The 27,246-nt window shown below is 47.6% G+C and overlaps 2 protein-coding genes and 1 long non-coding RNA gene across 20 annotated transcripts in view; 2 read left to right on the top strand and 1 right to left on the bottom strand.

The window, feature by feature from the left end:
• Positions 1-22,917, bottom strand: part of ANGEL1 (angel homolog 1) — a 41,667-nt gene extending 18,750 nt beyond the window's left edge. Inside the window, exons 1-9 of one of the 9 annotated variants that reach the window (XM_038545357.1) lie at positions 22,715-22,917; positions 22,380-22,558; positions 10,969-11,083; positions 5,959-6,534; positions 4,820-5,046; positions 4,287-4,356; positions 3,249-3,682; positions 966-1,092; positions 543-653 (exon numbers count right to left, since the gene is read on the bottom strand). In XM_038545357.1, the coding sequence (XP_038401285.1) occupies positions 543-653; positions 966-1,092; positions 3,249-3,682; positions 4,287-4,356; positions 4,820-5,046; positions 5,959-6,534; positions 10,969-11,071 (1,648 nt within the window). In that variant the 5' untranslated portion in view covers positions 11,072-11,083; positions 22,380-22,558; positions 22,715-22,917. Of the gene's footprint in view, positions 1-542; positions 654-965; positions 1,093-3,248; positions 3,683-4,286; positions 4,357-4,819; positions 5,047-5,958; positions 6,535-7,802; positions 7,915-8,555; positions 8,694-9,528; positions 9,554-9,629; positions 9,779-10,968; positions 11,084-11,304; positions 11,320-22,379; positions 22,559-22,714 lie in introns of those variants that run through there. The other 8 variants (XM_038545358.1, XM_038545359.1, XM_038545363.1 and 5 more) reach the window with 8 other exon arrangements.
• On the top strand, positions 8,980-14,559 carry LOC102156352. Of its 2 annotated transcripts, none has more exons than XR_005363575.1 (4): positions 8,980-9,225; positions 11,687-11,830; positions 11,922-12,209; positions 13,255-14,559. It is a non-coding gene; the product is annotated as an uncharacterized LOC102156352 (long non-coding RNA). The 2 variants fall into 2 exon arrangements; XR_005363576.1 differs by lacking the exon at positions 8,980-9,225 and adding an exon at positions 10,247-11,099.
• A 53-nt stretch (positions 22,918-22,970) lies between the features above and the next one.
• The window catches only part of LRRC74A (leucine rich repeat containing 74A), a 34,556-nt gene continuing 30,280 nt past the window's right edge, over positions 22,971-27,246 (top strand). For 3 of the 9 annotated variants that reach the window (XM_038545370.1, XM_038545366.1, XM_038545374.1), the window contains exons 1-2: positions 22,973-23,375; positions 24,940-25,068. In XM_038545370.1, the coding sequence (XP_038401298.1) occupies positions 23,339-23,375; positions 24,940-25,068 (166 nt within the window). In that variant the 5' untranslated portion in view covers positions 22,973-23,338. Of the gene's footprint in view, positions 23,376-24,939; positions 25,069-27,246 lie in introns of all 9 variants that reach the window. The other 6 variants (XM_038545372.1, XM_038545368.1, XM_038545367.1 and 3 more) reach the window with 5 other exon arrangements.

Consider the following 27,246-nt stretch of genomic DNA (forward strand, 5'->3'; position numbering starts at 1 on the left):
GACTACAATCACCTTATGATTTTCTTTTTTTTTTAATTTTATTTATTTATGTATTCATGAGAGACACACAGAGAGAGAGAGAGAGGCAGAGGGAGAAGCAGGCTCCATGCAGGGAGCTCGATGTGGGACTCGACCCCAGGATTCCAGAATCACGCCCTGAGCTGAAGGCAAATGCTTTAACCGCTGAACCACCCAGGCATCCCACCTTACGATTTTCAAAGCCCTGTCATGTGTATCTTCCCTATATGCCGTACACACACTGGTTATCAGCAACTTAAACCTAAAAAGGTTACATGTCTCACTAAAGGTCTCAGAGATGACTGGAACTCAAGTCTCAATTCCAAGTCCATGTTCTCACTGAGCTGCACATCCAGTCACACATATGGCCACAGAACTCTACTGACCTTCCTTCTAAGCATGCTTACTAACGGAAGCTGACTACTAAGAATTTTACTTACAAAAAGACTAAGAAACCACATAACTGACAAATACCAGGGGTGAAGATGAAAGAAGAGCAAGAAAACAAGCTTAGTTGCCATTACCTGGCTTAGTATCTGTCACTCCTTCCATAAGAACCAATCCTACGGGTCGCTGACAGGCGATGTCACAGAAACGGAATTGCAGCAGGAAGTCTCGGCTATACTTTAGTCTCTCTGCAAACCAGGAAAAGCCATACAGTGAGAGAAAGGAAGAGAAGCCACATGCTGAAACCCCCTTAATACCGAAAAGCTTCCAGTGTAGGGACACAGAAGAAGCCTGGCTCTGAAGACAAGTTGATTTCCAACAGATAGGATTTAAAGTTGTCCATTTCACTGGGAGGGCTCATATGAGGACAACAGTGGGAAAAACAAAGGAACTTGTTAAGAGAATTGAGGGAATTACATTTTTCTCTTCACTATAAATACCAGCTTTCTCCCAAAATGGGCACAGAGGTATAGCCAACCAAGAATGTGGCACATGCTCACCTGCTCTCTTGGGGTGACAGGAGGTCAAATACTGACAGCAATCAGTGATGCCCAGGGAGCTGGGCCAGAGGGGGGCCTGCAGCTTCCTCTGGTAAAGCTGATGGGAGAAGTCTTCCTGTCCAGACACCTAGAAGGAAAGAGCAGGTGGGAATGAGCACACTAAGATGGAAAAAGAAAACAGCCCGTGACAATCACACACTGTATATATAAGATAAGCAAAACACATCAGTCTCAGGGGAAGGTTAAAAATAAGGAGCTAATTAAAGCCTTTTTTTTTTTTTAACTAGAAGCACTGAAATGTCCACGAGGCAGAAATGAGGGCTACGAGAATGAGGTATGTGAGTCAAAGAGAATAGAACTGTATGAACATCGCCTAAATTAGCCCCATTCTATCCCCTAAATTTCACCTTAAAAAAATCTACATGAATCTCCACAGGGAACATCAACTTTCAGGGGCTTTAATTTGCAGTGGGAAAGAGTTTATCCTGATCTTCAGATCTTCTGGATCAAGGTCTAGCAGCCTAAGTCCATCATGAGGAAACCACAGGGTCAAATCAAATGGGAAATGCAACAAAGAACTTTACCGTATCTATGTCCCATCCTCAGTCAAAGCCAAAGAGCAGCCTGGGAACGGACAGAACATAGCAGAGAAACGTTCGGCAACATCAGCCACCTGCATATCTCCACAGTGTGTAGCAAAATTCCCTTTATTTCATTTAACAACAACAACAACAAATATTTGGATGCCAACTATGTGCAAGACACTAGCTAAGTGCTGGAGAGAGCACAGTGAGAGATACCATCTCTCTGCCCTTGAAGGACATAAATTTTCAATATGCCATCTCAAGTAAGACAGAGCTAGAATATAATGACCATTTTCTAGCTGTCTAACTTTGGGCAAGTTAGTTAACTCTCTTGAGTTCAATATCCTCTATTATAAAATGGGATGATAATAATACCATATACAATTAAGAACCTTAATGATAACCAATAGCTGTCTGCTTCCTTTGAAGCAGGAACTAGAAAACACTTCACTATGTGTTATTTTATTTGATCTGCTACACAACAACAAAAACCCCCTGAAATGGGTTCCATTGTATCCCTAGGGTACCAATGAGGCACATGGGGCTTAAGGAAGTTAAGCAACTCGCATAAGGTAGCAGAACAGGGATCAGAACTCAGGACTGTCCGGCTTCCAAATGAGTGCTCTTAATCACTATCCCTTAATGGTGATGGTCACGTGGTAGGCACTTAGTAAATTCTTTTTCCCATTTTCTGAGCTCCATGATTATAGCAGCTTTCCACCGGGATAAGGCCTTTCTCTGTACACGCAGGAATCAGGATATTGCTGGCCCTTGAGTAACCTCATTAAAATAAAAGCCCAAAGTGTTTAACAATATTTCAGCCATTTTGTGTCCTTTCTCCACTGCACCTTGCCAAAAGCAAAGCAGTAAGTTGGGCAGCAGTGGCCAAACAGAGGAACAGGGAGATTAAGTGACATATAAAGAAATCAGCACAAGCTGAATGTCTATCATCAGGGCTGAATATGATGAAACTATGAGACTTCTATCAACATTCAGCAGTTAAAAGGAATGAGACAGATCCATATATACATTGTTGAGTTAAAAAAAACCCTACAGAATTAAACATACAATAATATGTTTATAAATACACACACAACAGATCACATATCAGTCGTCAGAAGCAATCACAGCACAGTATTGGAAGGCAAGAGCTCTGGGGCCAGACCACCTGGTTAGAGATCGTGGTTCTACCACTAGCTATCTACATAGCCTAGAGCCAGCAAACTGCCAAACTTCTCATGCAAAGTGCTTAAAATAGCACCTGGAACCCAGTAAGTGCCTAATAAATGTAAATTACAATGACAATATCACAGGAACATAGATATCACTATAAATGCATATGGAATATTCTGGAAGACCACTACCAAACTTCAAACAGTTACTACTTCATCCTAAAGGGAAAGGTGAGGAACGTAGGTAATAAAGAGGGTTTTGGTCTTATTTACAATGTTTGAATTCTTGTGAGTTTACTTACAAACTAAAAATTAATGATAAAAGCTGAAAGGACTATAAGATGCCAAAGGCACCCAGGAATTTCTAACATCCAGGTTTATAAACTATTCTACAGAACAAGAAAAAGCTGGAGGAAGCCAGAAAAGGTGTAGCTGAGGTCCCTGCCACAGAAGCAGCACTAGTTGCCAGTACCCAAATCTCTCCCTTGGCCATATTCCCACCCCCACAGTGGCCTCTCCCATTTCACCTTCCAGGCCGGCATCCCATGGTATTGGAGTTCTCCGTCCCTGATGAAGTTGTAGAGAGGTGAATCAGGAACTGAATTCAGGTCCCCGCACAAGATGATGGGGCAATGGCTGCCATCTGACAACCTGGCTACTTTGTCCACTTCAGCCAAGAGAATGGCCATCTGGGCCAGCTTGACATCACCCCGGCGTGGGTTGTACAGCACGTGGGTATTTGCCACACAGAGAGGGGCCACCGAGACTTGCCCCAGGCCTTCTGGGACTAGCGGCTGCAGCAGCAACACTAAGCCCACGTTGTCCCGATTGAGGAGCTCCAAGCCAGGCCGGAAGTACTCCACAGGGCTGGCACAGAGCAGACGAAATCTTGTGGGCTTGTAGCAGACAGCACAGCCATCTGTCTTACACCCGGTCCTCCTCTTATAGAAACAGGTAAAACCTGCAAGAACACCCAGCCAAGGAGATGGGTCAGAGTCCTCGAAGCCTGAATCCCTCCAACTAGTGGGAGCAGCCCAGGCGTGTGGGCCTATGGCACTGCTCCTGCGGCTTGGTAAAGGGGTTCCTGTCCTTGCCAACTGCTTGGTTCTGCCGAGGTTCCCTTACAGTTCCCTTACCAGGTGACTGAGGGGCTAGATGGGAAGTAGGACAGGAGGGTATGAAGCAACATAACTTGATAGGAAAAGCATGGATTCTAGAGTCAGACAAATTATAGAGTCCTAGCTCCACAACCTACTAGCTTTGTAGCCTAGTGACCTTGAGCAAGTCACAAAAATCTTTAGAACCTCAGTCTCCTCATTGCAGAAATAAGGATAACACTAACTCAGCCTCACTGGGGCAGGGGCTACTTCAAGGACTAAATGGCAGTAAATGTCAGAACTGCTTTAAAACTGCAGAACTCTTTCTTTCTCTCCCATACGAAGAGGAGACAGTACACAGGTGAGACTGAGGATTTACTGAAGCACAAGAAAAGATGGTGCCTTCAGGAGAGAACAGACAGGGCCTCAGGAAGCAAGACCAGTGCACGTGCCAGGGAGCTGCATTACCCATCATTCGCAGAGAAGGCTCCAGCTGCTCCCAGTAATGATCTTCCTGCACTTCCTGGAGACACAGGATCTGGGAAATTGACAGGGACACCAATCACTCCAGAGTTACCAAGAGTGCTGGAGAGGGACCCCTGCCCCAGGAGCAGACACTGGGGCCAGGTGGGCAGCTGTAGCTGGTCTCAGACAGGATCACACTGAAACTTCCCACAGTGCCAGCCCTGCCCAGACAGCCAGTGCCAGCAAGGACAGGCCTTGAGTGACGCTGAGCAGACTAGATGCAAGCGCAAGATATTCCTGCTTCTGGAATCCCTCAAGTCTCCCTCCTTGCATAAAGGTGCTGGGAAGCATGTACCCGTGAAGTCTTCTTAGCACCTGCCAAAAACTCATAGACTCCAGGTAGGAAAGCTCCAACCCTAGGCAGAATTCCAATCCTATAAACAACTATGGGGTTGAACTCATTTTATAAGTGCACGGGAAAAAACAGCCAGGTTCAAAACAAATACAAGATGGCACTTCCTCCCCTCTTCACTCACATCGGGGTCCCAGTGCTGGAATTCTTGCATGAGATTCGCAAAGCGATAGTTCCAGTTGAGGATGTCCGGGTGGCAATGCAGGTAGAGCTCTGAGCTCTGCTGCATCAGGTCCTGGGCCAGGATGTTATAGGACATCAGAGTGAACTGGAACTGAGGGCCATCCCCCGCCTCCAGGCCCTGAGCATCTGGCTGAGTGGAGAAATCCTCCCATTCTCGCCACAAGATTTCTGCAAAGGGGTTGGGAAGAAGAGGCCCACAACAAGTACATGTTATCCACAGGCCCTGCCATCTCTACTCCTGACTCAGAGATACTGTGCCTGAAGTTCCTTTTTTCATCTTCCCTGCCACCCATCCCTCTCTGTGGCTATTTGAGCAGCACCCTAAGGACATTTTCAGACTAGACAGTAAGCTCCGCAAAGCCAGAGACAATCTTAGCCTGTTAACCACTGCATCCTCAGTATCAGGCATAGTACCTGACACCTAGTACATGTTCAATAAATACAGGCTGACAATTTCTCACTTTTGATAAATCTAAGGTCTCTAGAGAATCACTCAGATCAATGTGCTTCATAGTCACCTGAGGTTAAAGACATTTCAAAAGTAATCTCGGCCTTGGGTATTTTCTAACCTTTAAACTCAAAAAAGCCTGTGGGGCTATAAACCACATGTCCCCATCTCCCCTAGAGCATGGGGCTACAAAGTGAATTTCAAACCTATTTGAGCCACAGAACTCATTCTTCAAATTTTAATGGAAGCCAAATATATAATATAGATAAAACCAGAAGATAAAATTCTGGTTGAGGCAGAGAGTGGAGGCCCTTAGATCTCTCCACCACTACCCCTAGAAACAATATCATGGAGAATGAGAACTAAGGTGTACTTTCAGTTATGTCTCTGCCTAGCTATGTGACTTCAGGCATGTCCTGCTACCCTCTGCACCGTGGTTGTTTCATCTGAAAGACCATGGGGCTGGATGAGACAATCTCTAAGGCCCCTCTAGATCTGATACTACAAGATTCTCAGAAAAACAGAATGCAGCAGCAGAGCTCCCTGCCAGAGAATATTCTTTTTAGCAGTGGCTCTGCTCACAATGGAGACAAGCTCCTGCCCTGGCTCACTCAGCCAGTTGTCAGACTCACCATGATATGGGATTTCCAATGGGGGAGGTTGCAACTGCCCAAGGCTCTCAAAAGGCCAGATGGGAGCCTCTTCCTGGGGCACAGGCTCGGGTGCTATGCTCCAGGCCACCATTGCAGGGTCCTCTTCCCACTGCTCTGCAGCCAGGGCACCCATTGGGAGGAGAGCACAGTCTGCATACTGGGGGCCGGTCTGCATGGGGACAGCTGCCCACATTGGGCCCTGGACCTCTGGCAGTGGCTCCTCTCCTAGCACCTCAGGGAAAGGCTCCTCCAGGTTCTCTGCTGCCCGCAGATCACTCAGCTGCCTGCTGGACCACTTGTCCTCTGAAGCAGCATCCTGTTCTCCGGGATTATCCATCAGGAGCGCCAGGCTGCTCTGGGCTAGTCCCTTATCTACAAGGGGACCCTCACTCGAAGTTGAGAGCACCTGGCTCGACCCTTCTTCTCGCCACTGCTGTAGCAGGCCCTCACACTCCTCCTGGTCGGGCCCCCGAGGGGCCATGGCAAAGTCACCCTCTACCTGGGTGGACGAGCTCTTCGCCAGGAGTGCATTTTTTCGACATGTGAAGAAGGCATCTAAGAAGCAAGCCAAAATACCATGTTATAAGATGACAACATCACCCAACCCATACTCTTCTTCCAAGTAGAATGAAAGTGCCATATAAGCAAGAATCATATGCTCCTTGCTCATCATTGTACCATCATTGAGCCTGCCCATTCTAGTACCTGGAACACCATCATTGTTAGCATAAAGTGCTTACTATGAGCTGGGCACTATCCTAAGTGCTTTGTAAGTACTAACTAATTTGTATGGTAGGGATCTGATATTCAGTGTGTGAATGAAAGAATGGCTGTCCCACATAATCTAGGACAGAGATGGTCACATATAACCACTTCCCTTTTATCTGGAAGTTAAGACTCCTATTAAGCATCAGCTCTCTGGTTCTCAGGGTCACACTGAATTGGAACCAGCACTTGACCATGAATCAGAACTGTGGGTTATGACCTAGCGCTGAAATTTGGACAATGCCCCCAGTGATATGGACTCAGTCTTGACTATAAATTGGGGAGGGGAAGTTTGAACTACATAATCTCCAAGAGCCTTTCTAGTTCTATAAATCCCCTAGTCTGTAAACACATTGCAAAAGAAAAAGTCCTGAAGTAGACAAAAAGAGTGTCTCAGAATCTATACGATTCACTTTGTAGCAAAGGCCCCTGGTCTTTTTCTCAAAACTATTCTATTCATAAATCTTCACAAACTTCATTATCAGCCTTCCCATCCCATAACACACCAGAGGCTGTAAATCAGAAGGTGCCAACAAGTGACAGCAAGAGACAGCTGTCATCTCTCTGCTACAGCAGCCACAAATGACAGTCAACAGGCAAGAAAGCAAGTGGGAAAACTCTAAAATTAGAGCCCCCAAACTCCAAGCACAGTATTTTAGTGCAAGCAAACACCCACACTCACTAAATCACTTATTTACGGCACAGGACAAGTGACATGCACGATGCTCACCCTCAATCACCAGAGATTCATTTCATCAGCTCTATTTTTTAAAAGGCAAGAAAAACTTCAAAAGTGTTCAAATGTTGACAGATACAATCTTATTTATGGTCTATGTGGATTTCTGTCCCTCTAAGCCAGTGGTTTTCAACCAGGGGTAATTTTGCCCTCGGGGCCATTTAGTATTGTCTGGAAACACAGTGGTTGTCAAAACTGTGGGGATGCTACTGGCATCTAAAAGTTAGTGGAGAAGGACACTGCTGAACATCCTACAGTGCAAAGAACAGCCTGACAATAAATTATCCAGGCCCAAATGCCAATAGTGCGGAGATTGGCAGACCTTGGTTTAAATCCACGAACTGGGCCGCTGGCTCTGATCTCAGGGATTTTTCTAATTCCTTGTCCCTTGAAACATCCTCTGCATGCTAGACGGCAGCGGTTCTCTGATTTATCTGTGTGAGGATACTAGTTTTCAAATTTAGCAGATTTTTGGTGGTGGTTGGCTTTCCAAAAGAATTATAGGAAGGAAGGACAGAAGGAAAGAAAGGAAGGAGAGAAAACCTTCTGGAGAAACCAAATACGCAAAGTTAAAAGAAGTGGCAGGGGATCCCTGGGTGGCGCAGCGGTTTGGTGCCTGCCTGCCTCTGGCCCAGGGCGCGATCCTGGAGACCCGGGATCGAATCCCACATCGGGCTCCCGGTGCATGGAGCCTGCTTCTCCCTCTGCCTGTGTCTCTGCCTCTCTCTCTCTCTCTCTGTGACTATCATAAATAAATAAAAAATTTAAAAAATATTTAAAAAAAAAGAAGTGGCAGGATGCCTGTGTGGCTCAGTGGTTGAGTGTCTGCCTTCCGCCCAGAGCATGATCCGGAGGTCCTTGAATCGAGTTCCCCATCAGGCTCCCTGCAAGGAGCCTGCTTCTCTCTCTGCATCTCTCATGAATGACCATATAAATGAATCTTTAAACAACAACAACAACAAAAGTGGCACTACTTTAATGGGGGAAGGAGGGAGGGAGATGCTCCCTTCCCCGAGATCTCTAAACTCTGCGGGCCTAGAAACCTGTGGACTAGTCGGTGTCACTAAGGCTGCACCTTGACGTACATCAGAAGCTCCAGAAATGACAGCAACGTGGATGAAGGCACATGCTTTAATTCTCTGAAAACAAACACTTCCGCGGAGTTTCTCGTGGTGAACCGCGTGCCTACTATACTCCGGGCGGTGTGCTAGCACTAGAAACACAGGGAACAGAACAGGCATGGCCCTGCACCCCCCACCCCACCCCGGGAGCCTGCATTCCAGCGGCAGACACACAGGAACAGATGAATTTACACACCCACACACATCGTGTGAAGTTCCAGAAAGGGGGGGAAAAAAAAAAAAAGCACAGAATGCAGTTGACGGCTTATTCCTAGGAAAGTAGCTCTTGGTCTGTCCCGCCCTCTAAAGTCGCCAGAGAACATTCTGGGAGTTCTGCTTCTCGCAGAGGGAGGGGGTCCCCTAAGAGCCTGGGGAATTTCAAAGACCAGGCAGTGCAGGCGGATGGTGAGAAAGTGCAAGCATGACAGCCTTCCCCGCCCTCAAGGACCAAGCGGGAGTGGGCATCGGCTCCGCCCCGCCGCATCTCCAAACGCGGCTTCCAAAGCGGGGGCTTCCGTGGTCTCTGGGTTTGGGGAGCAGCCGGCCCTTCCCAGCCTGAGGCTCGGCCGGAGAGCGGAGCGGCGGCTGGGAAAGGGGAGCGTGGAGTGACCCGGGAGGCCGCAGGTACGTGCGGGGCTCGGCTCACACCCCACCCCCACCCCCACCCCCGAGAATTCGGCCCTCGCCTCGACCCGAGCTGCCAACGCCCCCGCCCCAGGGCAGTGCCCCGCGGACCCCCGAAACCTCTGCACCGCGGGGGCCCGGGAGCGCGGCTGCCGCCCCTTCTCCGGCCCCTCCCACGGTAACTGTGGCCCGACGCCGTCAGGCCGCAGGCGCAGGGGGCAGGGAGGCCCGCGTGGGCGGGGGGTCGGCCAGGCCCGGGCCTCGCGGGGTCCCGGACCGGCACCGGGGGCCGCCTCCCCGCACCTGGGCCGGGGCAGGTGGTCGTGAGGCCCGACGCGCCGCGCGGGGCCCCGCCGACGTGGGCCCGGGCCTGGCACCCGCCTGCCGGGACGCGGGGCCGGTACCTGAGAGGGCGCGGAAGAGGCGCGCGGCCGGCAGCAGCAGGTAACACAGGCACGACGCGATCATGGCCAGCCGCCGCGCTCGCGCCCGCGCCCGCCTCCGCCTCCCCTCCTCGGCGCCTCCCGCAGGGTCTCCCTCGCTCCGCTCGGCCCCGCCCACGGCCCCGCCCCGGCCCCGCCCCCGGGCCGGCCCACGTGGCTCCGCGGCGCTTCAACAACAACTTTATTGGGAGCGCTCCCTCGCTCCGCTCCGCTCGGCCCCGCCCCTGGCCCCGGCCCCGCCCACGGCCCCGGACCGGCCCACGTGGTTCCGCGGCGTTTCAACAACAACTTTATTGGGAGCGCTCCCTCGCTCCGCTCCGCTCGGCCCCGCCCCTGACCCCGGCCCCGCCCCCGGCCCCGGCCCCGCCCCCGGACCGGCCCACGTGGCTCCGCGGCGCTTCAACAACAACTTTATTGGGAGCGCTCCCTCGCTCCGCTCCGCTCGGCCCCGCCCCTGGCCCCGGCCCCGCCCCCGGCCCCGCCCCCGGGCCGGCCCACGTGGCTCCGCGGCGCTTCAACAACAACTTTATTGGGAGCGCAGCGGCACGCGCGGGATTCGCGAGGGCGGGGAGCCTGTTCCCGCGGCAACGGGCGGGCGCCCAGCCTGAAAATTAAGCGAGGCTCGTTGGAGGCCGCGCGGTATCATCCCAGGGCCACACTGTCATTCCCCCTCTGCCATCTCAGTAGGAGTCCACCTGGGGCGCCCCATAACCTCTCGCCCCACAGATGACGACTTTGTCTCAGGCCCCCGCAGCCCTGACTTCTGTAATCTCTCTCCGCATCCCAGGGAGGATGCGCCTTCTTGGGAAGAAGAATTTATCCCTGTTCCTGACTCTACTGTCTTCTCTAGGTCACTCAGATTCTAGGTCCCAAATTAAGTCCACACCTTTGTCTCCTTTTCCATTCTATTCCAAATGAGCCTTCTTTTTACCTAATCTGGGGGGAAAAAAAAAGAAAAGAAAAGAAAAAAAAAAGGGCAGGTGTCCAGTTGGTAATTGAGTCAGGAAAAGTGGGTGGAGCAGGGGTGGGAAGCTCCACAAGGCAGGGACCAAGTCTGGTAGGTGGGCTGGTTTTCATTGAGGTGCCCCTCTAGTGCCCACAACAGTGTCAGGCACACAGTAGGAGCCAAATCTGTGTTGACCCAACAAAGCAGGTGTCACTGAATGAAGGCCCGGTCTTCTGTCAATTCTGTGCTACCCGAAGACCTCTTGGAGTCTCTCTCTTCCCCCATCCTTACCCCTCAGTCCTACCCCGGCCACACTGGGATGCAAGGACGGTGTCACACTGCCAAGTTCAGTACCTAGTGTCTGAGTTGTGCGATTGCTGATTTGTGGCTGGAGCCTCGGTTGCTCGGGGAAGCCCTCCGGGGAGTCACCAGATCCAGGACCAGCTGGGTACATCATAACACTGAAAGGCTGAAAGAAAGAGAGGGTCAGTCTGGCTTCGAGTAACAGCACTCACGACCTTGCCTGAGATGCAGTGGGGGGGGGGGGGGGGGGGGGCGGAGCGGCAAGGGCAAACTGAAGGTTGGGAAGCCTCTTAGAAAGGAGCACACCAATGTTAGTTAGCTCTGCCTAAGGATCCCCCAAAGCCAGGCCCACTCTTTTTATGGGGCTGAAATAAACCTTCCTTGTACCTCCCTTCCATTTTGTCCCAGTGGTTACCCAGAAGCCCAAGTTCTAAATCAGATCCTAAATCAAGGTACCCACCTAGAGACTCTGTTTATCGCTTTGTGAAATGAGGGTTCCCTTATCCATTTGGAAATGTTTTAAAAATATAGATTCCTAGGCCCTGCTGCCAGGGTTCTGATTTAACAAGTCTAGAATGGGGCACCGGTTATTCTGGTGTCTAGTATCTAGTCTGGGAACCTCTGCTAAAGGACCTGCCCTCGACTGCGCTGTCCGATGCATGTGTGTGCAAAATATGTCAGGCCAACCAATGCCATGCTCTCTCAGAGGGTTTTCCCCAAGGCCAAGTAAGCGAGACTGTCCTCTTTTTGTTTCCTAATCCATAATCAGCTATGTTGAAAAGTGTAGGCGGACGGGAGCATCACAAGTTTTGGAGTTAGACCACCTGAGTTCACATCCTGGCTCCGCCACTTCCCACCTGTGGAACCTCTCACGTTATGAACCTCTTGGAGCCTCAGTTTCCTCCAACCTAGGGTAAGCCCTTAGTGTTTACTTTTTTTTTCTTTTAAACCCAAACCAGCTCTGGCTACTGCTAATTAGGGTCATCTTCTACAATCCTTGGCAGAAATAAGGGCCTTCCAAACTGTAATGCTAAACAAGACCTCGCTGCAGATTCCAAGGAGACCTGGCCTGGAGAAGAGGAAGCGTTGGGCTTCCCCGGCCAAAGGAAAAGTAGAAGTACAATGTGCACCATCTGCAGCCTTATCATGCCAGAAATATTCCAAGAAGAGAGACCAGATGAGTTCCTTGATTCATCCCTTGATTCATGAAGATGAATCCCTTGAATCTCCTTGATTCATGGAGATGATGATACACCACTGGGTGCTTACAAGGATACAGACCCTATCTAAGGGTAAGTGGAAGGTTTTGCAATACTTTAAGGGACACAAAATATTCTCTTACAGAGAAATATCCTGTATACAAGAACCCTCAAGGGTTCAAATTTTACTTATGTACGGAAGTTCAAGATGGCTGCCTTTATTAACTTACTGGTAGAACATGTGCATCATTCAGGCAGGCATAATCCTTCCTTTTAGGATTGCAGGAGCAACTGACCAAGGCCTAGAGCAAAACTGCTCAGGTGAAATACAATATGAACTCCATATGTAATTTTAAAAATTTTAGTAGCCTCATATAAAAAGGAAAAAAAAGCAGGTGAAATTCATTTTAATAATATGTTTTATTTAACCACTTCTATCCAAAAGAGTAGCATTCCAACACCATCAATCCTTTTTTTTTTTAAAGATTTTATTTATTTAAAGAGAGTGAGAGCCAGAGAGATCACAGAGGGAGAAGGAGAAGCAGACTTGCCACTGAGCAGAGAGCCCAATGCGGGGCTCGATCCCAGGACCCTGAGATCATGACATGAGCTGAAGGCAGATGCTTAACCAACTGAGCCACCCAGGCACCCCCATCATCAATACTTTAAAATGAAATACATTATTTTTTTTTCTTTTTTGTGCTAAGTCTTTGAAATCCAGTGTGTGTTTTACATGGATAGCACATCTCGAATTAGACTAGCCCCAATTCAAGTGCTCAATAGCTACAAAGGGCTAGTAGCTATCATAATGAACCTGTGCAGGTCTAGAGGGCTCAAACAGTCTCTCAGATACGATAAGCTGAAAAGAATTGACTGTGTTCAACTCTTATGATAACCTGAGACCCGTACACTCCTCCTAACCTGGCCTCTGTAATCCTAGTGTTTCCTCTGGCATCTCAGGATTTATGGCCAGATATTCCCAGAAATGTGCCAGCTTGGTCTGAGTTGATGCATTCACTTATTCACGGATTCATGCATTCGTGTATTCATCAGATGTTTACCAAGCACTCATCAATGTTTACCCCAACCTCACCCTGACTTTCTTGACCTCAGTCCCCCTTCTCCTCTTTCATTGCAGACTCTGGCCCTGGACTCAGTTTCTCCTGCCTCAAGTCCTCCTGTGCCCAATGTCAATGAGCAATCCCAAACCCTGGAAGCTTACTGTACTGCCTCCTCAGTGGCCTCATTCCCACTGTACTTCAGACACCCTTGGAGAATCATGGCTAAGTGCTGCTCCACCTCTGAAATCATAAGTTCACAAACCCATCCCAGTGGATCACACCTCATGACTTTCAGCCTCTCCCACTCTCACTTCTGCGCCAGCTGTTAACTCCATCAAACCCTGGAGCTCTCTCTTCTGTCCCCATACCTCTCCTCGGTCAGCATTTCTTTCTATATCCAGCATGGAATCCCCATTAACCATCTTTTATCACTCTTCCCATTATCAACTCTCTTGTCCACTATTCTTTAATGACACCTGCCTCAGTCAGTAAAACCATTCTCCTTCCTGGCTCCTACATCTGGGCTGCTGAGCACTGGTGAATAAAGTTACCAGGCCCTTGGACTGGAGCCAGTAGTGTGCTGGTCTCCAACCTCATTCAGCCCTCAACCCTCCCCAGCAATCCTTTGTTTTCAATTAGCTTTCTCTCCCATTTCCATGATGACCATTCTTCTCTAACTCGTTGTCCTATGATCTCCCTTCTTGTTCTCTGGAGATCATCTCCCTGCCAACTTTAGAGAAAAAAAATAGAACTACCAAGTGAAAACTCTCTACTCCTTGTTGCCACACCAACACACTGACCAGCATCCATAGCCACCTTTCTTCCTTCCCTCCCAACACAGTGGCTCACAATTCCACCATGCTTGGGATCCCTTCCTCCTGCCTCCTCAGAGATTATGCTCATTATGCTCACCCCATGCTTTTCTTTCCTGACTCCTTGCCATCACCATTTAAACATGCTTCAGATCTCTCCTATATGAAACTCTTGCCTAGCCCAAGGCCCCCTCCAGCCATCCCTCCATCTCCCCACCACTCCTTCACAGCCAAGCTTCTTGAGTTGTCTGCTCCTGATATCCATACTTCTTTACCTTTCATTCATCTTCATTCCACTGAAATGTAGCTTCTACCCTCATCACTCCACTGAGACTCCCCATCAAAGTGCCTTCCTGGTTGCCAAATATAATGGGCCATGCTCCAGGCTTTATTATTTCTTGAATGCTCTATAATTTTGCATACTTCTTCCCTTGTAAGATTTTCTTCCCTTGGAAGGAGCCTCGGTGTCCATCGAAAGATGAATGGATAAAGAAGATGTGGTCTATGTATACAATAGAATATTACTCAGCCATTAGAAACGACAAATACCCACCATTTGCTTCAACGTGGATGGAACTGGAGGGTATTATGCTGAGTGAAGTAAGTCAATCGGAGAAGGACAAACAGTGTATGTTCTCATTCATTTGGGGAATATAAACAATAGTGAAAGGGAATATAAGGGAAGGGAGAAGAAATGTGTGGGAAATATCAGAAAGGGAGACAGAACATAAAGACTACTAACTCTGGGAAACGAACTAGGGGTGGTAGAAGGGGAGGAGGGCGGGAGGTGGGGGTGAATGGGTGACGGGCACTGAGGGGGGCACTTGACGGGATGAGCACTGGGTGTTATTCTGTATGTTGGTAAATTGAACACCAATAAAAAATAAATTTATTTTAAAAAAAAGAAAAGAAATCTCACAGAGGAAGACATAGACATGGCCAACAAGCACATGACAAAATGCTCTGCATCACTTGCCATCAGGGAAATACAAATCAAAACCACAATGAGATACCACCTCACACCAGTGAGAATGGGGAAAATTAACAAGGCAGGAAACCACAAATGTTGGAGAGGATGCGGAAAAAAGGGAACCCTCTTACACTGTTGGTGGGAATGTGAAATGGTGCAGCCACTCTGGAAACTGTGTGGAGGTTCCTCAAAGAGTTAAAAATAGACCTGCCCTACGACCCAGCAATTGCACTGTTGGGGATTTACCCCAAAGATACAGATGCAATGAAACGCCAGGACACCTGCACCCCGATGTTTCTAGCAGCAATGTCCACAATAGCCAAACTGGAAGGAGCCTCGGTGTCCATCGAAAGATGAATGGATAAAGATGTGGTCTATATATACAATGGAATATTCCTTAGACATTAGAAATGACAAATACCCACCATTTGCTTCAACGTGGATGGAACTGGAGGGTATTATGCTGAGTGAAGTAAGCCAGTCGGAGAAGGACAAACATTATATGTTCTCATTCATTTGGGGAATATAAATAATAGTGAAAGGGAATATAAGGGAAGGGGGAAGAAAAGTGTGGGAAATATCAGAAAGGGAGACAGAACGTAAAGACTGCTAACTCTGGGAAACGAACTAGGGGTGGTGGAAGGGGAGGAGGGCGGGGGGTGGGAGGGAATGGGTGACGGGCACTGGGGGTTATTCTGTATGTTAGTAAATTGAACACCAATAAAAAATAAATTTATTTAAAAAAAAAGATTTTCTTCCCTTGGTTTTCATGACATTCTTGTTTTCCTCCTGACACTGTGGAAATTTGTCCTAATGTCTTTCATTTGTGTTCCTCTGAGCACCCCTTTCAATGATGGTGCCCCTAGGATTTCATCCTTGGTCTGTTTCCTCTTCTTACTTTAAGTCCCTCCTTGAGAAATGCTCATCCCTCCAGTGGCTTCAGATACTATCCACATACTGACAACTCACATATCTGTTTTTATCCTTTTCCTGGGCCATATACTCATAAATTCTTTTGTCTGTGGACCTCTCCAATGGATGTCCCAGAGGCAGACAACACACCCAAAGTTGCATTCAGCACCTTCCCCCACTATCCTCCAAAAAACGACCACCCTTCTTTCCCCCCAGCTCTTCTGTCATCGTCTTTTGGAACAGCACAATCATCTATCATGTTTTCCTGGCCTCTGGCTTTTTCTTCTTCCTTTCACCTTCATATCTGATCTGTCCCAAGTCCAAGTGCTTTGGCCTTCTTTATCTTTATCAGTGAGATAAAGATATACCCCTGCAGCCACTTCTAACTGGTGTTGATCCTCCTCCTGTCCTAAGTCTGCTTTCCACACTGCAGCCAGAGCAGTATTTCTACTCTGTGAATCATGTCAGGTCATGCTTCTGTTTAAAACCTCTCTGCAAACCCCCACTGTCCTCAAAATGCAGGCCAAACTCCTTTGCCTCAAAATGCAGGCCAAACTCCTCTGTTGCTGGCCTCTGCCCACCTCCCATGTCATCTCTCAGCTCTTCCCTTCCATCACCACTCCCCGAAGTAAGGATCCCACTCCAGCCTCACTAAACTACCCATGACTCCTTCAGCAGGCTACAGGAACTTTGTATGCTTCTTCCCAACCTCAAATACCTTTCCTCCTCCCCTGGGTCTGTCCCTCTCCCTGCCTTCACCTGGATACTGCAAAATGGAACTTCAAGTCTCAGCCTAGACATTTCTTCCTCGAGGAAGCTTTCCTGAACCTCCAGCACCCATCCACAAGCAAACATGCCACTGCCCTCAGTCTGGACCCAAAGCTTCCTCCTATTTGCTTCTCTCACAGCCTTGCTTACCCTGGATCCAACACTGTCACTGTCTCTTTACTCCTCAGTACCCCTCAGTAAGCTGTATATATACTTCATGAGGTTCGCCACTCTGCTCCCATTGCCTAAGCCAGCACTAGTACATTAAGCACATTGAACGAACTAAAGAACAAATGAATGAATGAATGAATGAATGAATGAATGAATAAAAAGTCCTTCTTTCTGAAGAGCTGCAGTTTCATAAGGAAACTGAACATAATAAAACCCAAACTTGCAAAAGTGGACACATAATGGGGAATTTCTTGCTTTATAATTCTGCAAGCACCTTTCTTTCAAAAACCTCCCCCCATATTTGAAATCCTACTGGATTTACAACTACCATTTTTTTTAAATGCCCTTGCATGAAATGAATATTATTACATCTGGTAATGGCATTTGTTTCTTTCTTTGGTTGTACTTCCTCATCTTGCCTCCTAATGTGGTTTCTGCCAACTTTCTTGGATTCTTTTCTCTCCATTCTTTCCTCGGAGAACTAGAACCATTATTGTCTTATGCTAATAGCCATTAAATGCAACGGCAAACTTTTTCCTAAAGGACCAGATAGGAAATATTTTTTACTTTGCAGGATGTGGGTCTCTGCAGCAAATGCTTGACTTTGGCATGTGGCTGTATGAAAGCAGCCACAGAAATATCTAAATAAATGATCATGACTGTATTTCCAGAAAACTTTATTTACAGAACAAGCCATGGACCAGATATGGTCCTCCGACTATAGTTTGCCAACTCCTGAAACACATCATCTGAGCCCAGATCCATCTGAGCCATGAACAGCAGTTGCCCTGAATGGAGAACAACCCTGTCATGTTAAATCAACAGCATGCAGGGCGGTGTAGAGAGGCATTGTGGGCTCTACAACCAGACTGACTTCCTTCATGTCCCAGCTCTGCCACTTTCCAGCTGTGTGATTTAGGGCCAGTTACTTAGCCCCTCTGTGCTCAGTTTCCTCCTCTGTAAAATGGGAATCAATAATAGTATCTCTTAATGGCATAATAATAGACTATTTAAATGGAAAGTTCATGGAACAGTGTCTGCACTTACAAGTGCTGTATAGATGGTACCTTATAGGATAATAAAGGGTCCCTCTGCCGTGTTCTCCACTAGTGGAAGTGTTGTAACAATAATACTGGCAACAAAGAAGGAAATTTTCCTTCTCTTAGTATTTGTCCATATCTTGCCCTGGATGACATTCTCTTTGACTTATTTCAAGTCAAAACCACATCTCCCATCCTCCCCTGAGACTGTCTCCTTTGTTCCTGCTCTGTGGATTACAGAATCAGTTTACCTCCCACTCCCGAAGTCCCTTATGCCTACCTCCCAGCACCGCAGTAGCTCATCTAGCTACAGAATGTACTTGTAGGGCAGGGCAGCCCAGGTGGCTCAGCGGTTTAGCGCCACCTTCAGCCCAGAGCCTGATCCTGGAGACCTGGGGTCGAGTCCCACGTCAGGCTCCCTGCATGGAGCCTGCTTCTCCTTCTGCCTGTGTCTCTGTCTCTCTCTGTGTCTCTCTTTCTGTGTGTGTCTCTCGTAAATAAAATCTTAAAAAAAAAAAAAGAATGTACTTGTAAAAGTACAACATTCTGATTAGATGGGACATCACATGCTGGTTGTATCATTTCTGAAATGCTAGCCCCACAAATAACCCCAAAAGGATACATACAGTCAACAGACTTTTGACCATGGTAAAAAGGCAATTAAATGATGAAAGAACAGTGTTTTCAACAATACTGTTGGAACATTTGAACATCCACATGCAAAATGAATCCCAATCCATACCTCACAAAGGTACCCTTTATACCTTACCCAAAGATTCACTCAAAACGGATCCTAGAGAAAGCTCTGCAGATGGATGACAGTTATACATCTGTTTACCATGGTGATGGTTATGCAATATCATTAATGTACTTAATGCCACTAAATTATACACTATAAAAGGGTTAAAGGGATGGCTGGGTGGCTCAGTGGTTGAGCATCTGCCTTTAGCTCAGATTGTGATCCCGGGGACCTAGAATCAAGTCCCATATCGGGCTCCCTACAGGGAGCCTGCTTCTCCCTCTGGCTATGTCTCTGCCTCTCTCTCTCTCTGTATCTCATGAATAAATAAACAAAATCTTTAAAGAATAAATTTTAAAAAGGGTTAAATGATAAATTTTATGTTAGCATATTTTACCACAAAAAAAATTTAATGGATTGTAGACCTAAAGGTAAAAGATAAAACTATAAAATTTCTAGGATAAAACATGGGAGGAAATCTACATGACCACGGCTAGGCAGAAAGTTGGTAATTTTTCAATTACGAATTTTGAAAAATTATTTGACTTGATCAAAATTGAAATGTGTACACTGTGAAAGACAGAGTTAAGAATAAGAAGCTAAACCACAGATTGGGAGGAAAATATTTGCAAACCACATGTCTGATAAAGGATTTCTACCCAGAATATATCAAGAACCCTCAAAACTCAGTAACACCCAACTTAAGAGAGACAAGAGATCTGAACAATAAGAAAGATATAGGAATGGCCTAAAAGCATATGAAAGATGCTCAACATCACTAGTCGTTAGGGAAATACAGATTAAAAGCACCAGAAAATAACATTACACAGTTCAAATGGCAAAATAAAGACAAAACTGCGATATCAAGTGTTGGGAAGAATGTAGAACAATGATGCTACCATATATTCCTATGGTAAATTCATATTAGCAGAGCCCCTTTGTACTTTGGGTAACAACATGATGGTGTCTCACAAGGTTAAACATACACCTGCTACATACATGCAGGTGAAGAGGGGGCACCTAGGTGGCTCAGTCAATTAAGCACCTGCCTTCAGCTCAGGTCGTGATCCCAGGGTCATGGGATCTAGCCCTGCATGGGGTGGGGGGTGACCCTGCTGCCCATCCCCTGCTTGCACTCTCTCTCTTTTGAATGAATAAATAAAACCTTAAAAAAAAAAACCAATAGTCTTAGCTATAAAAATAAAAAACAAATAAATAAAAGGTAGAGAGCAGGTTAAAAGGACACAGGAGACAACCTGAATGAGCTCCCATAGCCAAAGTTGGAACTTGAACAGCAAAATAATGACAGTACTGTATTGAATAAAATAAGCAGCCATGATCCCTGCTAATATAAACAACTGATTAAACCAATAAATAAGAGAAAGGGACCACTCTCTCCTACAAAAGAATTTCAATTAACAAACATAGAAGGACTGTGGGAAACAGAAAAGCACTGTTAAAACATGATAGTAATAATGGTTGAGGCAAGATCTCTGTAAGATCAATGGATGCTAAAATTATTGGGCAAAATAAATAAATAAAAGTATTGGGCAAAAAGTTGAAGCAGAAATAGGATATTTGCATAGTGCATCTTCTCTAAACTATATAATTACAAAGTGGAAAGCAGTAATTTCATAGTAGATAAACCTGGAAGATACCACCTTGGCCAAGAAATCAACGTAATCTATATTGACATCATGTGTCCTTGATATGCGCTGAGAAGGGCACATCAGCTCTGGCACCTTTCCCAGGAATCGTGACAAAACATCAGACAAACCCAAACTGAGGGACATTCCACAAAATATCTGCCCAGTACTCTTTAAAAGTGTCAAGATCATATAAGACCAAGACTGAAGAAATGTCATATTCTGAGAGAGACAGAGAGACATGGTAACACAATGTGAGATCCTGGACTGGATTCTGGAACAAAGAATGGACATTAGTGAAAGAATGAGTAAAATACAAATACGATCTATAGTGGAGTTAATAGCATTGTACCAATGTAATTTCTTAGTTTTGAAAATTTTTCTATGCAAGATGTAAATATGAGGGGAAGCTGATTGAAGAGTATATAGTCTATTATTTTTTGTAACTCTATACAATCTAAAATATTTCAAAATTAAAATTTTAATTAAAAAACAAAAGGATGCCCCTGGGGCACCTGGGTGGCTCAGACAGGTAAGCGTCTGCCTTTAACTCAGGTCATGATCCCAGGGTCCTAGGACCAGTCCCACGTTGGGCTCCCTGCTCAGCGGGGAGTCTACTTCTTCCTCTCCCTCCACCCTTCCCCCCAACACGTGCACACTCTCTCTCACTCTCTCTTTCAAATAAATAAAATCCTTAAAAAGAAAAGGGATGTTCCTCAGTAACAAACTTTTAAAATAACATATAAAAAGAAGTTGCAGGGGTACCTGGGTGGCTCAGTCAGTTAAGCACCTGCCTTTGGCTCAGATAGTAACCCCGGAGTCCTGGAATTGAGCCCCATGTTGAGGTGGGGGGGTAGGGGGGTCCCTGCTCAGCTGGGAATCAGCTTCTCCCTCTCCCTTGACCCCTCCCCCTGCTTGTGCTCGCTCGTACTCTCTCTCTCTCTCTCTCTCTCTCTCTCTCTCTCTCGCGCGCGCGCGCGCTCTCACTCTCAAATAAATAAAAAGAATAAAAAGAAGTTGCAGATATATTTTCTGATTTTAAAAGAGATACAAAATTTTAAAATTATGGCTCTTGAACATTTTTCCTTCTCCAGAATGGACTTTTTCCCTCAAATAAATATAATTGCTGCCCATCATTATAAAGAGGAGCTCTGATTCAGCCATGCTCCTGTTAAAGATCCTCAGTGGCTTCCTACTGACTTTTCACTGCATTGAATCGATTCCTGAAATTGCTGTAATCCCTATGGCCTCCCTTTTCCCTACTACTCTCTGCACCCTGTATTCCCCCAAACTCAGCTTGAGCTCTGTTGCCTTCCTTTATTCTGTATCCCTGGAAATGCCTTTTGCCAGGACTCTACTTATCCAGAACCCACAAATGCTCCTCAGCACGAAGAAACCTCCCCTTCCCTTGACCTCCCAGAGAATCTCCCTCCTGACCCTTACCAATTCCCAGTAGTGCCTGGTGTCTGAGCAGAGGCTCAGTGGCTATTTAGAGTGCTCTCCCTCAAATTTTCTAATTCTCCCTTTGTGCCTGAGACCATGTGGTGCTGTCCAGACAGAGCACCTAGAGTTTAGACCAGGACCGATATATATACTCTCCAGTCCCCTTTTTTCTCCTTTCAGGACACTTTCTTATCCTCTGTACCAGTGTGGAGTAGACAGATGTCCAGAGGGTCTCTAGGACTCATGCTTACCAAATCATCCTAGGAGTTGATCACTCCCTCTGGCCTGTTTGGTGTTTCTTTCAAGGAACCACATGGGATTGGGCCAGTAGAATGGTGTTGCCATGCTGATGTAGGGTGACTCAAGTTTGTTTTATGAACAGGAGCTCTGCCGAAAATACTTGCCCACCACCCTCACACCCTTCCTATCTTGTATTATATATGCCTTGAAGGGACCATGCCATAATCATGTCTGCATCCCTTCCCCACAGTGGTGCCTATCTTAGGGTCTTGTACATAATAGATACTCTATAATTTTTTTACAGAATGAATGCCTGAAGGAAAGGGTAACATCTCAGATATACATATTTCTTTCAGTCCAAGGTTCTAAGCATTGTTTCCCTACACAAATTCCTAGATCTTCGTCATTCTTCTGAGTGGCAAAGAGGGATCTCCATATCCCCAAGCCCTCCAGTCACTGACCTGACCGTTGATGTGCTGAAGGCTTATCAAGAAGGAACAAACACACCTCCAGATTCTCTTGAGAGCAAACTGCAAGTGAACTTCAACTCCAAGACATGTGAAAACAGCCACGCGTGTGAATGATGGTTGAGTGGTTTCAAGTTAGGCAGCCCGGTAGTTTGGATTAAACAATACTTTGGCTGCAATAAATTGTAGTGATAGAACATATGTTTGTTGTGCTTTGCTTTTGATCTTCTGCTCCAAGGTTGAGGATACTCTCTTGGGGAGGAAAGAAAAAAGGAAAGAGAACTGGGTAGAAGAAAACTGACTTCACCCATGACTGAAATATTTCGTACCTGAAGCACAACCACCTTGAGAGAAGAACATGGTGGCCGCTCTTCACAGTCACCTGATTAAGGAGCTTGGTTTTGCTCCTGCCACAAAGGGAAATCTAACACCACCGAGAGGCCCCCCCACAGCACCTGCACACTCACAGCCAAGCCTGGGCTTGGCCCCAGCAGACATATGAGAAAAGAGGACTGCCAGGGCCACCAAGAGGGGAGGTTGGCTGTTGCCAAGTTCACCCACATGGATCACAATGACTGCATGAGGTCATGGAATGTTGAAGAGATGAAATGAAAGTGCCCCCTAAGTCACAAAGTCGCAGGGGGTGCGCATCCTTTCGACGGGGCTCCCAGGAATAGAGCTGTACCACTCTCCCTGATGATCCTGGGAAGTAGCTACTTCCCCCAGACAGAGTTGGGGTCCAATCCATGCATGTCCAGTTCCCACCAAAGCCCACCCTCCCCAGGGCTTGCTTGGATACAAGGATAACTCTAGGCCCCACTGTGGGATTTATCTGTGAGAGGGCAGAGGTGCACAAAGTTTGAGACAGAAGTGAATAGACAGGTGTGCTTCTTAGGGAAGCAGCAGAAAGGTGGCAAGAAGCTGGCAGCAGCCCCCGAGAGGGCCCTGGCACCATGGACAATGATGAACCTCTTGAGCCTGAGACAAAAGGTGAACAGGCATCCCATCTCTCATCACTTGGGCCCTTCTGAACTGCTCGGTGTAATACCCAGTGATCACATGGACCCTGAAGACCCCTCCCCTCCTCAGCCAGGAACCTCTAGATTCTGGACAGTGGATTACATTGACTTGGCTTCAGGGCTTCCCAAACAGGGAGTGAGAGAGTCAGATGCAATGCTGTGCTGGAATTGGCTTGTACTAACTCTGGGTGACTTTAATTTTCATTTTGTGAGCTGGTTTATGTCATGTTGGTAGTTTGAAACAGCCATGTTGGGAATATTTACGCCACCTGAATTGGCTAACACTACAAATCAGGATTTTTTTTTTCTTCTGGATATCTATTTAAACATGTACTAGCATTCTGCTGGATGGATGGAATTCTAAAATTGTATGACTCAGGATATTAAGACTCAAAAAGTTATAACTTTTTGATGGCTCAGTTGGATGGCTAAGTTGCTGTATGTCTTCTAACTGCTGGGCCACTGCTACTTCTACCCCTTATCATCCAGACCCTGTCTTACAGTCTCAGAAATAAATATTGGAGCTTATGGATAATAAGGGTTTAAATATTGGGTTTATGGATAAGGACTGAGAAATCACAGACCTGCATGAACTTATTAGGAACCCCACTATCTTATAATCTGGGTGGTTAAAACTTGGGACCACTGCCACAAATGCTCAGCCCACCCAAAGAGTAGATTGGCCAAGTTCTGATGGGCTACCTGGTGATGGAGCATGGCTCCTCCAAACATTGCATCAAGTACATGTGGGAGGACTAGCTCTGGACCCTTCTGTGAGGCTTTCAGGAACCCATGCTGGTCCCAGATCAGTGATCCAGTGGCAGAAAACCATGTCCAGCAAGTGTGGGGACTGGTAGGAGGAAAGCTTAGGACGTGTATGTTTGATGATCCCAGCAAGATTTTGCAACCCTTCCTTCTTCATGGTCTTAAAATAAATGTTGGATTGGAAGGAAGAGAAGCTAGGTCAAATTTTCAGGAATCAAGTTATCTTTCTTTCTCCTTGGGATGCTTCCTGTCTCATTTCATTTCATATTTGACCCAAGTTGCCTGCCCTGCCCTGCCCTGCCCTGCCCTTTGCCTTCTGCAGCATGGTTTGTGCCCGCCAATGAGGAGGCCTAGGCATCGGCACACATCCTCTCCCTGAAAGCGTGAAGCAGACTCTCAACCCCACCTAAGCCAATGAGAAGGGGAAAAGTGAGCAAGGAGCCAATCTCCAAGACAGGCCCAAAGCAGGGAACCAGGCAGGCGCAGGGAGTCCCAGAGGACACAGGAGGTGTTTAGCACCAGACCCTATAGGTGACCAAGAGGTGGCACTGTGTCCCATAAGGAGGGCTTGTAGAATGGAGTCCCCCTGTCAGGACTGAATGCACACTGTGGTTCTCAGCATGCTGAGCTGCATGGGGAGGGGAGGGGGCGGGTTTCACAGGCTGTGGCCAGGACGTAGCTTGCCAAGGAAGGGAGCATAGGCCAAGCTCTACGTGAGAGGCCAGCAGGTTTCATTGCCAGCATCAAGGAGATGAGTTTTTTTCTTCCAGATGAACCCGAAACCAAACCCACCTCACAGAACAGTGATGAAACCCTCTACTGTGAGGCCGAGGCCTCTGTGGCTGTGGAAAAAGAGAAGCCAGCCCGAGAGAGCTCAGAAACAGACCTGGAGATTGAAGGTGAGAGTGGACACTTAATAGGTGGGGTAGTAGCAAGCCTCGTTCCTCAGAGGCTGGAGGCCTCTGCTTTCCCAGGTTGGCCATGGCTCTGGCCCCGGCAGGCTGGCCTGACAAAGGCGTTCTTGGGGCCAGTTCCATGCCACGTCCTCTTCAAGTCTGGCCCAGTGGCAGCAGGTGCAGCTGCCCAGTGCCTGTGGCCTCCCTGGTGAGCAGAGTAGCCACATGGGCTTGTCCAAAGGTAAATCAATACACGAACAGGGATTTCTGGTTTTCTAAATGATTCCACCTGTGGCATCTTATGTCGTCTTTGAACGAGTCCCAGGAGGTAGTCATTATTATCGGCCTTTTCAAGAGGGAACTGAGTGTGAGTTGCCCAAGGCCACAGAGAGCTGCCAATGTTCGCTGGTGCCCTGTTCACCCCACCCTGCTCATCTGCCTTCGTGCTCCATATTGTGGGGGACCCTGCAGTGTCTGTGGCTCCCAGTGACTTGCATCCCAGTGACTTTCCCCTCTACTCATATTTGAGTTCTCAAGTTCTTGGTTCTCCTACTTGAATGTTAGCCCTAAACAAAGCAAGTGTGCCCTGGGAGGCTGCGGGGGGAGGGGGGGCCGTGGGGAGGACAGGGATGTGGGCAGGGTGGCAGGGGAGGGCAAGGGTGCTGGCTAGGCTGCAGCAAAGACTCTTATTGCAAACAATGCCTCCATCCTCCTCTCCCTCTCTTTCCCCGGGGAGGGAAGTGCCCAGAACAGCTATGAAACAACGTGAGCAAAATGCTCCCCCTGCCTGATGGGCCAGCCTGGAACTTCTAGGCTGAGGCTAGCCCAGTGGCTGTCCTCTCTCGTGTTCTGGAGGCTGGGTCAGTCAATTCATAAACCTCCCCACCCAGGGTTAACACACAACTTCCACCTCCACACATGCCTCCTTCCCACACCACAACCACCACCACCACCCCGCCCCACACTCAGCATCTTGTTGCTCTTTCTCTGACTTCTTTTCCGTGTCAAGGCTGCTGCTAACATACTAATGTGGTTTTTAGCACGGAATTTTAGGGTCACCTGAGTGGCTCAGTGGTTGAGCATCTGCCTTCAGCTCAGGTCACGATCCCAGGGTCTTGGGATTGAGTCCCTTATCAGGCTCCCCACAGGGAGCTTGCTTCTCCCTCTGCCTCTGCCTCTGTCTCTGTCTCTGCCTCTCTTTCTCTCTCTCTCTCTCTCATGAATAAATAAATAAAATCTTAAAAAAAAAACAACCCACAGAATTTTTGCTGGTTGGAAGGGGTGGCAGATAGAAACTGGATGCTTTGTCCCAGATTCCTGCTTCCATCCCATTACCCCCCAACTCCCCACGAGAGAATATAACACTGTTGCAAGCTGCCTCTAAAACACAACCACACTGACTACAGCTAGAAAGGGTCAGCAGAACAAAACAGAGCAGAACTAGTGCCAACGACAAAGGTGGAGGTTACCTACCCTGACTTGGCAAACAGGAATCTCTCATGGCAACTATGCCATGCTGGGATAGACACTCAGGGCCCTCTTGCTGGAGCTTCTAGTGACCCTGCAGCCAGTACGGAGGTGCTGGGAGTGGGCAGGGAGGGCTTTCTGGACAGGCCTGAGACATAAACCCATGGGGGGAGAGGGGAATAGCAAGCTGGCAGGGAAGCTGCAGAAGAGGAAGAGAAGGCAGGAGAAGTTGCTCACCTGCCACATGCTGTTTTTCCTATGCAACACTGGTTCTCACCTGGAGGCGATTTTGCACCCCAGGGGGCATTTGGCAGACTGGGCAGAGTGGGGGCAGGATGCTACAGGCACCTCACTGGCAGAGGCCAGGAATCCTGCTAAATATCCTTCACTGCACAGGACAGCACCTCACAACAGAGAATTATCCAAGTCAAAATGTCAATAGGGCCGAGCTTGAAAGCCTCTGCTCTACAAACCTCCTAAGGAGAAGGCCAGGGAGTAGCTGTGCGGCAAAGTCAACTTCCTTGTAAACTTGTCCTTTCCACCAACAAAGCTCTCATTGTTGGCCTCAGAAATGTCCAGGGTGGGTTGGCCAAAGGCCCTGGCATCTGAAGGAAAACAGATGCAGGCTTTAGACCCCAGCTGGCCATGGGAGGCCCGGCTGTCCAAGGGGCTTGCTTCATGAGACAGCTGTGAGGGCACACGGAATTCAGGGAG

Source organism: Canis lupus, chromosome 8 (assembly GCF_011100685.1).
Source record: "Canis lupus familiaris isolate Mischka breed German Shepherd chromosome 8, alternate assembly UU_Cfam_GSD_1.0, whole genome shotgun sequence".
In the NCBI taxonomy this organism is placed as follows: domain Eukaryota; kingdom Metazoa; phylum Chordata; class Mammalia; order Carnivora; family Canidae; genus Canis; species Canis lupus.